General features: G+C 39.1%; 1 protein-coding gene across 2 annotated transcripts in view; it reads left to right on the top strand.

Annotated features, from left to right (window-relative positions):
• The window catches only part of si:dkey-76b14.2 (DENN domain-containing protein 1B), an 11,212-nt gene extending 6,017 nt beyond the window's left edge, over positions 1-5,195 (top strand). For both annotated transcript variants that reach the window (XM_017425590.3, XM_017425589.3), the window contains 12 exons: positions 217-262; positions 369-470; positions 930-1,055; positions 1,164-1,265; positions 1,564-1,654; positions 1,736-1,776; positions 1,875-1,925; positions 2,016-2,063; positions 2,158-2,265; positions 2,375-2,448; positions 3,361-3,577; positions 3,649-5,195. In XM_017425590.3, the coding sequence (XP_017281079.1) occupies positions 217-262; positions 369-470; positions 930-1,055; positions 1,164-1,265; positions 1,564-1,654; positions 1,736-1,776; positions 1,875-1,925; positions 2,016-2,063; positions 2,158-2,265; positions 2,375-2,448; positions 3,361-3,577; positions 3,649-4,563 (1,921 nt within the window). In that variant the 3' untranslated portion in view covers positions 4,564-5,195. The remainder of the gene's footprint in view (positions 1-216; positions 263-368; positions 471-929; positions 1,056-1,163; positions 1,266-1,563; positions 1,655-1,735; positions 1,777-1,874; positions 1,926-2,015; positions 2,064-2,157; positions 2,266-2,374; positions 2,449-3,360; positions 3,578-3,648) is intronic.
• Positions 5,196-11,059: the final 5,864 nt, after the last annotated feature.

Here is an 11,059-nt window from a genome sequence, read left to right as displayed (position 1 = left end):
CATCCATCCATCCATCCATCCATCCATCCATCCATCCATCCATCCATCCATCCATCCATCCATCCATCAGTTCATCCATCCATCCATCCATCAGTTCATCCATCCATCCATCCATCCATCCATCCATCCATCCATCCATCCATCCATCCATCCATCCATCCATCCAATCTCAGTGTTCTCAAATTGAGTTTTTCCATTTATTTCTTCTGGTCACAGTGCTCCCATGCCTTATCTAATTGGGGTCCACACCAGTCTCTCGGAGGTAAACCGCTAACTGAAGCACTCCTATCCCACCAGTTTTATGAATCCACCAGGTTTGTTGAAATATGCTAACAACTGATCGAACTATGTCTGTGTCTGCCAACTAGTGGGTGTGGAGTCGTGGGTTGGAGGAAGTTGTTATTCTTAATGTGGACACAAATACACTGGAAACCCCCTTTGATGATCTTAAGAAGATACCTTCAGATGTGGTAAAAACATTCTCTTTTTAGGCCTGCATGATTGAAATAAGATGCTTTGCATTAGCTGAAAAATAAAGTGTGGCTGGGGTGTTTGCAACACTTTAGTATCGGATACAAGGTTCTGATAACTCATGGAGCCACAAGAACTTATCTTTGACCAAGCTGTGAAAATTCCTGTTTAGACTGCAAAACTTAGGGAAAATAGTACATAAGAAAACCTTTATTTTGTATGGTGCACATATATTATAGCAACTGATGTTTATGATGATCAGTGATGCTCAAACATTTTGGCATCAAGAACTGTGGCAAAGGATTTATATTCAGACCATGACAGAAACCTTGAACGTTACTTCTTGTTGCACCATTTGCACTTCTTTCACACCTACTGTTTTGTGTGATAGACTCATAACAAACTAGCCACAGTTTCTTTGACTTGTATCCAAAATGAAGTTGTAATTATGTGCCCAGATGTCCGGTCTGAAGGTTTGCTTGAAGCGGCAGGCGGTGTCACTCGGCTGCGGTGTGTCACAGGCTTTCCTGAAAGCTCAAGCTCTGCTGTTTGGAGGATACAAGGACGCTCTGCAGAGCAATGAGGTCTGTCATTCATAGGAAAATTTGTTGTTTGCGGTTACAATTTTAGAACAGTTTTGTTTCTAAATATATGGTGCCCCTTTCTGAGTGCATAAACAACTGTCTTTACAGGAAGGGGAAATACAATTTGATGAAGAACTTTTTCTAAATCACAAGTCTCCCAGTAAGAAGCAGTTTCTGCAAAGTGCCATTCATTTGCAGTTCTTCAAACAGGTACACAGGGACCTCTGCTGGACACACACTGAAACTCTCACCATGAAACTATGTTGATCTGTTGTCTGAGCAGCAACTATACGTTGAAATTAGGGTGAAACGTTGCAGCTGGTGACTAATTTAACTAGAGTAGGCATCTCTGAAAATGGCTTTGGCCGACATGGTATTTAAAGGATTTGTTTGATCAAAACATTTTAAAAAATATACATGTAAAATGTAGGTAAGATTTAGATTTTTTTTTTCAAAGATTGCAGAAATGACTGATCGTTTTTACTTTGCTTGCCTTTGTTTGCTTCAGTTCATTGATGGTCGTCTGGATATTCTGAACAAAGGGAAGGAACCAGAAGATCTATTTGAGGAAGAGATAATCAAATGTGAAACAACAGCAGGTGTGTATTTGTGCTTTTTTTTTAAATGTTGATTTAACTCATGTTTTCTTTGATTTGGGTTTCTTTTTTATATTTATTCAGGAAGAAGTAAATCTTATCAGCAGTTGGTCGGTAATTTAAAGGTAAATTTATTTGTGAAAGAGTATTTATGTGTGTGTGTGTTATTTTTATCCTAAGCACTAAAAAGTCCTACTTTAAATGTCTTTGTTGCATTTGACAGAAAGGGAGCGGAGCTCTGATCCTCAACATGAAGACCAAAGCAAATATGAGAGTGAGCACAGATTGGTTTGGTTTGACGGGGAAGGGGTGGATGACTCTTTGTGGGATCTGTCACTAACACGTCCATTAATCTTTCCAACAGACCAAAGGTTTCACCAAGTCAGGTTTGAGAAACCTGCTAATTCCCAAGGTAGGCTCACAGGTGTCTGTGGGTTGACACTTTTTTTTTTATACCATTATAAATTCAGCTGTGGTTTTATTACTTGATTATGTGCGTAATGCAGAGCCACAACGAAGATCAGATCCTTCAGAGAGGTGGATCGATGTCACATCGTCATGCTCAATCTGACAGCTTGCAGAACCGCCTGCCAATCACGCAACATTTTGGAAAGGTGAACTTCTACTTTCTTAGGCACCAAGTGCACGCCTCTATAAATCTGATTAAACAGGTGGAAACTACAACAACGCAGACTAATGTCATTCATTTATTCCTCTTTTCAGTCACGACCCCGTCGGCCGGTTTTGAAAGTCAGAGACAGAGGAAACACAAAGGACACTGAAGATGCCTGGGAAAGGTGAGGGCTACTGGAAAGTTACTTTCAAGCACTTTAAATACACTTTGGGATGCTTTTATGTTACTTGAACATTTTATTTTTTCTCCACTGTTTACATTTCTCATGTAGCTGTTGTCAGGCTCAACATTTAGGCTTTGATTGTGATCAAGTTGATTTATAACCTGATTAGCATCAGTTTGAGGGTAATATAATTGATCATGTACAACTGAGAAAGGCACACACCCATGTGTAGAAGCACCTGCATTGAGGTGTCAAAGAACACGTACTGATCTAAAAACATGTTTGGATTATTTTAAGAACCTGACAAAAAGCTGTCAGCTCAACAGCACCACATCAACAAGACTTTTTATAGCCGAGCAGCTCATAAAACAGCAGACATAAATCTATGACAACTGCTGCATTTCTTCAAAGATCGGACTTCTGAAATATCAGTTTTATTTTAATGTTTTATTCCTAAAATTAATACTCTATTTATTTAAATATATCCCGATGTGGCAAATATTTACTAATGTCTATTCAGATGTATCATGGCCAAGAAATGGTTACACAAGACATGCCCAAGTGACAAAAAACAAAATAAAACAAATCTTTTGTCACATACTGTAAATGCAATATGCAGTATTTTGTCTCCACTTATGGACCTTAACATATGCTAACTTGTGACTGTGTTTAAGGAAGTTCTGCATAACCTAATAAAGATTATGACTTCCAGAAAAATCTACATAGCATATGAAGCATGAGTCGTGCTGCATAGATTTAAATTTGTTTTTCTACTTTTAGTGTATTTATGACAGAAGTGTCTTTACTCTTTACTAAGAAGTGTAAGTCCACCAGTGTACAGTATGTTAGATTAAAGTGTAGAAGGTATTTTTAAACCAGTTTTATTAATGTTACTAGTTTGTTTGGTATCAGAGCTGTGTCAGGGCCTGTGGATGAGCCTGATTCTGAGCTCCAGAAGGATGACGAAGAAGATGGGGATGATTCTCCGCTTTGTGACCCAGAAGAGATGGATCTTCTTGGGGAGATCTTTGACACACTCAGTGCGCGCAGCTCCCACGATCGAGGCCTGCTGTACGGCACTCGCAGTCTGGATTTGTTCGGGCCGGACAGCCACGACTTCATCACAAAGGTAAGTCAACAAGGAAATAAACTCAAATATTATATGAGGTCTACTTTCTGATTCATCTCTGCGTTCCACAGCGTGGTCCAGCCAACCCCAGTCAGGAGAGCCTGTCTCTGTCCATCAGCGGCAGCGGCAGTCTACACAGCTGGAATCTGGAAACCACTGAGGAGCTTTCAGATCTGACAGAGGACTCTGATTTTCTGTGCCTGGACACCAGCTTGCCAGAGGAGGAGGGGGCAGATAACCTTCAAGTGGGATGGGAAATGAGAGAGGCTAGAAGTGGACAGACGGAGGTCAGAGAGAAACAGAATGAAACAAATGCAGCTATAAGCCAGAAACCGGTAGTAGAAGAAATGCATGTCAGAAATAACTTTAGGGAAGTGAAGTTAGAAGAGGAGATTCAGAAAGACCCTGGGGAGCTCAGTGGAAATGAAATGGCTGAAGCAAAAGAGGGGGAAGGGTTGAAAGAGACAAGGAAAGATGATGCCAGTCAGAGTGAGGAGGAGGCACAAGAGAGAGGAATAAACGGAATACAAGAAAGTGTGACTGAGGAAGAGGGGAAAGAGATAAATGAGAAGGAAAATAATAGAACCGAAGAACCTTTGAACGCATGCATAAAACTGAATTCTGTGGAAGAACAAACTGCAGTCACCCCTGAGACTCAGGGTCTTGCTGCGGACCACAAACTTACAGAAACTCAGGAGAAAATGAATGAAAAACCTTCACAGAATGAGGAGCCAGTGGTTCGACCGACTTCCTCTCCTCCCAAAGTGATGTCTGCTGTAAAACGTTTCCAGTCCCAGGCGTCTGGTCAGAGCTTTCATTTGAGGTCCATGTCAAAGGTTTCAGCCGAGCCCGTGTTTCAGTGCAGGGAGAAAACACAAACTCACCCGCCCGGTGACTCAGACACAACCAAGAACGCCAAGACACCTGAGGAGGAAGACCACCCTCCGATCAAAGTGTCTGAGCTGAAGAAGAAATTTGAAGCATGAAAGAGAAAGCTCGGTATGTTGAAAGGTTTGTTACTGTGAACAGATGAAAATATTAAAGACATCTCTGCGTTTTCCAAGTCAAGGTTTAGGGTTATGAGTTGCTGTTGAAGATGTATAAAAACCGTCAACAATTAGTTTGATGTTAAAAAAGGGAACCAAAACTTCTTAAATTAAGGAATCCTTGTAGAGTAAAAAACCCACAAACACGTAAAAAAATGCATCTGTATGGAACAGTTTCAATCACAGCCACAGTAAATAGGTACACGTAAAAAACAACTCATTTTTAACAGTTTAATTATCATTCACGCTGAAGGCGAAGTGATGTTTTTTGTTCATGTCATTGTGTGCATTCGTCTATGCAGTCAGCAAAATATCTTGTGAAATCACTGAACAGATTTCAGTGAAACTTTCAGAAAGTAGTCATTGGATGAACATCAACTGATCAACTTTTTAGGGTCAACCCAATTCAAGATGGCCACCACAGCAAAGCAGTTTTAGCAAACACAAAAATAGCTATAACTCAGTCAGTTTGAACAAAACTGAGCTAAAATCTGGAGTGGTATTAGCCAAGTCATTCACCACAACATATTCCAAGTGCTAATAGATCTGGCAAGGTCACACGGATATTACAATATTTCATGACAAAAACAGCTATAACTGCATAATTTCTCATATGATCCTAGTCTAAAACACTTGTATGAAAGACGTGATATGCATTCCTTCATGGAATGGTAGACCTTTAATTTTAATAGGATTTCATAACATTATTAAAATCTCAATATCACAAAACCATGACATCACAGACTGTTCAGAAACTATTCAAACTGAGTTTTGTACTGGATGAGTTAAAGTCCTGAAATAAATATATATATATAAAAACAAACATTCTGTGGAAAATGCTGCTCTTCAGTTTCTTTCTTACAGAAACTGACACATTCTGAAGAATCATAACAATTTTGTCAATGGCTCTCCCCAAAATTGATCCAATCAGATTGCTAAGCTAAAATTTCACTTTCAATTTCAACACAGAGCTAAAAATGAAAGAGGAGCAGTTCTCCATTTGCACATTAATATGCATGCGTTTGAATCACAGTGTGCACATAGTTTTAATCACAGGACATCTTGTGCTCCATCTGTACAGATTTGTTGCTTCTTTGAAATTAAGCTTCGTATTTGACTTCTAAAAAAAAGTGCGTCACAGCTGGTGTTCTTTTTCAACGTTCATAAATGAAAACACTGAAATTTTCATCTACAAATATATAATACAGTGAGAAAACATCCCAACGTGCGTAGAAATACATGTTAGACTTCAGCTCATATTTGTGTGGTTAAAAAAAGGAGTGGCATATTTAAATAACAATAAGCAAACCTTTCCTGTCTGATTGTCTGATCAGTCCCATTTATTGCCACTGAGAATGGAAGTAGTAACATTAGAAAAAGTGTTTAAAGTATCTGAAAACTCCCGACGGAAACGTCAACAACAGTCATCCATCCACACAAACTTCACGAAGCTTCGTCTCATATGAGGCGCTCTGCTTTGGGCAAAGGCAGAGGCAGGTCGGGCTTTTCGGGTGCCGCTGCTCTCGTCTGTTTCTTCTCCTCTGCGCTGGGCCTGTACGTGCCTTCATTCCCCCTCTTCTTACGGATGACGCACAGCAGCAGCAGCAGAACCAATGTGAGCAGGGAAGACAAGCTGAAGATGAACGATGACATCACAGGTGGGATTAACGCCTGGATCACCAAGGTGACAGGCTGCAGAGGGGAGACAAATCACACAGAGGAAGTAAGGAAGTCCTGTTGGTAAAACAAAAACATAACCTCTAATTTCAGCAAGTTTGACTGAATTTTGCTTTTGACATCTGTGAAGTGTTTTATAGTGTAACTAGTCACACAGCTCTCGTTGGTGTGCAGTTATTTGTAGTGTTTTTGTTTTTCTCTCTCGTTTTGTACGTACATTCACAAACACACTGTTGTGATGGGTGTAAAGGAAAATAAGGTGACTGTCAGTAAAAGCCAAAAACTTAATCAAGACAGGCGCCTTGATAGGAACTGCTTAGTCTTGTAAAGGTCACGTCTTCATCTGCTGTCTACTTAACAGGCCCTTCTGCCCTATAGTGTCACAGCAGTGCCATCTAGTGGCCAGAAGTAAAAACAGCAATAGAACATGCATGAATTCTCTTTTTAAACTTTTTAAACTTCCCAAAGATGCTTTATCGCTAGACCAAAGGAAGTAAGTACAGTGCTCTTTCTTCTGACTCAAAGCCATCCCAAAAAAGTTTGAATAAAGTGTGGAAGTCATATACGTTGCACTTGAGTTAGGATTCAAGTCAGAACTTTATTAACATCAAAGACTCCTTTCTAATTTTTTAATTGAAAATACCTAAAATTTCCTACCAAAACTAAATTTTATTGTTAGAATAGTACATTTCTGTTAGTTCCAGAGGAAAAAAAGAAAAATCAGCTTTTATCTCCTTAAATTTACAGAATTCAATAAAGTAGCAAATATAAGTTTTGCAAAGAAAAGGTGTTAAGATTTGTTTCAGTGTAATATAATATTTGTACTGTTCCTATAAAATTACTTTGTAAATTAAAACTCAGGACTTTTGTCTGAATAATTGGAAGGGACGAAAACAAAAGACCTGCATTTTGAATTATAATTTTAAAATATATAAAATCTTGCCTAGTTTTTTGTTCACCAACTGATACATGCAGAGTTCACCTGGTATCAAGACAGTTCTTTTAGAAAGAGCACTGCAGGTCAGCTGAGCCTGCAAAAGGTTCATTTCTGTTTCCACACAAGCCTAAAGTCCAAATAAAAAAAAACTCATCAATAGATAGCGATAAGAGTTAAAATTGTGCTTTTTTTTTAAAATGCCAGTTTTCTTTACAATCACTTGCAAAAATTCAGAACTGAATTGAGGCAACCCTTGAAATACTACTACTAATATTAATGACAAAAAAAATAATTTACATTTTATTTTAATCTGTGAGAGAGTTTAAACTGAGCTCACCTGTGTGGAGAATCCAAAATGTTTATCAGACCTGCGCCGCCTGCGTTCTTACATCTGGACCAAAACAGCAGCAGTAAGACACATAATAGATCTGAGAAGAAGCAACGACAAATTACATTTTAATATCACAACATGTGAAGAATGAAATCACAATGTGACCATGATAACATTTAGAAAAAAAAACAAACAAACAGAAAAGACCATCATTACTCATATGGTTGATGCATTTTTATCTATAAAATGGAAAAAAAAACAAAATATAGGAACAACAATGTCCCAAGATAAATTCAAAGCTACATCCTTAAACTCAAACTCCAGTAAAAGCAGGTTTGTTATCACTAAGCTCACAGCTGGTATTTGTATTTAAAAATCGGTGATTAGTGATTAGTTCAAAAAATAGAAATTGAATTCTTGACTCCCCCCTGAAAGTATAAAAATGTTGATACAAAAAATAAAAGATGGAAGGAAAAGAAGCACAGTTGCTTAAATGGTGAAATTATCCGTGTTTTATCGGAAAGTCTGCATCCGAATGAGCATTTCTTCGTCAAATCCCATCAGCTGAAGAGCTGAACAAAAATACCTTTGCAATAAAGTGGTCAAGACAAATATGATAATGCCGTTTATTAGATGACATGAAACATTATACCCTTCTTAACACTCAGCTGTGCGTCATTATTCAGTTTTTTAAAACTAACTATATCCTTCCACTGTATGTAGTCCAATACAGGCAGACTACAAAGCATCGACTCAAAGGTGGAGGCAAAAATAAGTTTAAAACTAACTAAAAGGCTGAGTGTGTTTTTCACAAGCAATAAGCTCGTTTGTTTGTTTTGCTGCTTTTAAGGTTGTATTAATACCACAACAGAAGCCACTGACTTTAAAAAGTCAACACCAATAGAAGCGTCCAAAATAAAATACTATAATTAAATTTCAGGAAATATTGTGGGCCAATATATTTATGAATTAGAAGGATTAGAGAGGAGCTGACAAGTGAATAAAAAAGATCACTTTGGAGTCACTTCAGGAAGGCCAGGACAGCTAACACGTAAATATAAGTTAGTCAGTTTCACAGATATTGAGCTAAAAATTGGTGTGATAATAGCTTAGAGTCATGCCCAACACTCCAAACAGAACACAATGTGAAACTTAACTGCTTAAAATTTGGCATGAAGAGTTAGAGTCATCACTGTGTCTGTTGGCAAAAGACCTCTTGAACCACTGGATTTTCACAAAACCTTCACTGGGTGTTTATGTCGACAACTGATTAACTTTTGGAGTCGACCCAGTTCAAGATGACCCCCACAGCCAACTGATGGAAGCAACTCGGTCAATTTTAGAGCGATTGAGCTAAAATGTGTGGTGGTAGCAGCTGAACATCGTCCCAAACATACTTCAGAGTGCCATATTTTTACTTAAAACACTGGCAAAAACTGTTGGCATCAACCCTGTCTGTTAGCAGAATATCTCAGTGGATTTTAGTGAAACGCTCAGTAATAACAATTTCATTGAGCATTCTGTATGAAAAACAGTAGATTTACAACATGTAAAACATCACTTATTAGGAATCAGTGCATGGATCTGCCCTGCAGGGAAACAATTAACTCCTTGAAAGATGCAGAAATAATAAAAAAAAAATAAGAGAAAAAAAAACAGTCATGGTGATTAAAAATTCAGGTAAGAAAAAGTCTCCCATACTTACCGTAAATGTTGACAGACGTTCGTTTTCTTAAGTCTGAGTATGCACTAATCCCACTGAACCCTCACGCTGACACTCCCACATAACAGTTTTATGTTGCCACAGGCGAGCGCGCGCGCACACACACACACACACTCGGAGGAATGTCACGGATCCGGCTCCACCTGTTCCACCAGGTGTGTGTTTCCTGCTCAGGTGCGTCTGCTGCTCGTTGCGAAGTGACGCGTGAAAAAACGGCCCCAGAAATGTCGACGATCCCCTCCGTGACGGACACGGGCAGGCAGGTAAAGGTGGGAGTTACCTGCCGGTTTCAGGTGAGACAGCCGGCGCTGACGGGAGTCCTGGTCTCGAGGTGTTTCTGAAAACCGACAGGACTCATAATCCACGGCTCAGGTGCGGACGCCTTCACTGCGCGTCAGAAACTTTTTTTTTCTTCTTCTTTTCTCCCACGCTCACCTGTCTGCCATATGCAAATGAGCTCAGTCACGTGACCTCTCCTCTCCAATTAGAGGTCGCCTTCCTTCCTTCCTTCCGTTTCTTTTCGTCTCGCTCCCTCTTCGTGCGCTTTTCCGGTCATCAAATTGTCAAAATCGGGATATCATTAATTTGCACTTTTTTTTTTCAACAAAAAAATCCAAAATATATGAGTCTTTGAATGTCATTTATCTTGACAAACAAATCATCAATAACCCTGCGTGGGTTGCAGGTGGTGTTGGGTGGATGGGGGTTGGTTTAATAATTAAAAAGGAGACCTTGTGTGACTTTAAAAGGCTGTTGTTTGTCTTTTGGCATACCTTCACCATTACTGTTCAAACAGTTGTCCAGGGACAGGGACTCTTTCTTTTACAAACAGGACTATATAAAGAAAGATCTCATTTTAAAAGACACCCCCCCCATCTTAAATTGCTGCTTGATTTTTACTAGGAACAGGGAAAAGTGAGCTTATGACATGAGTGCTGGCCTCAGTTCATTGGCTTCCTGTCTGTTACAGATTTTATTAAGGTCTAATTGGTCTGGCTCCATTTTGTCTCTAGGATCTTTTAAAACACCATTCTTCATTTAGAGTCAAATACTACAATTACTCATTTTTGTATTGCACTTTTTGCTGTACAATATATGTAAAAGTTTTAATTCCATAGTCTCAGTTTATTAAATTACCTGCTTTAATACCAATCACATGAAACTGATTCATAGGATGTGGTGGGTGGACTTCAGGCTGGCTCACTTACAGACACACAGCGCCACCCTGAGTTTGTTACCTGCAAGTAAAGGAAATGCTTTCATGTACTTTACGTTTACTTCTTAAGGTTGGACTTGTTAGACATTTATTTTGAAAAGGGACTAAAAATCACCTCCTGCACCTCCTGCAAGGTTTTGGGAAATCATCGCTTTTATCAAGCAGTGATACAGAAAAACAAACAAACAAAACCAAAACTGCAGAAGTCTCAAAGTAAGAACTTTTGTTTACCTTTTCCTTAACATGAAGAATGCACACACACGCAGACACACACACCCCAGTCTCTCTATCTTTGCGGGGACTTTCCATTGACTTCTATACATTACTACAGCCTAACCCTGACCCTTACCCTAACCCTAACCATTACCAGTACATACCTAACCCTAAACCAAATCTAAACTCAGTTCACACCTTAGTCCTAAACCTAACCCCTAACCCAAAAACATAATTTCTCCTTGTGGGGACCAGGCTTTGGTCACACAATGTAGCAAATACAAGTCCACACACACACACACACACACACACACACACACACACACACACACACACACA

This window comes from Kryptolebias marmoratus, linkage group LG3 (assembly GCF_001649575.2).
Source record: "Kryptolebias marmoratus isolate JLee-2015 linkage group LG3, ASM164957v2, whole genome shotgun sequence".
Taxonomy (NCBI): Eukaryota; Metazoa; Chordata; class Actinopteri; order Cyprinodontiformes; family Rivulidae; genus Kryptolebias; species Kryptolebias marmoratus.
Note: the sequence above shows the minus strand (reverse complement) of the source record. Positions and strands in the feature narration are given on the sequence as shown.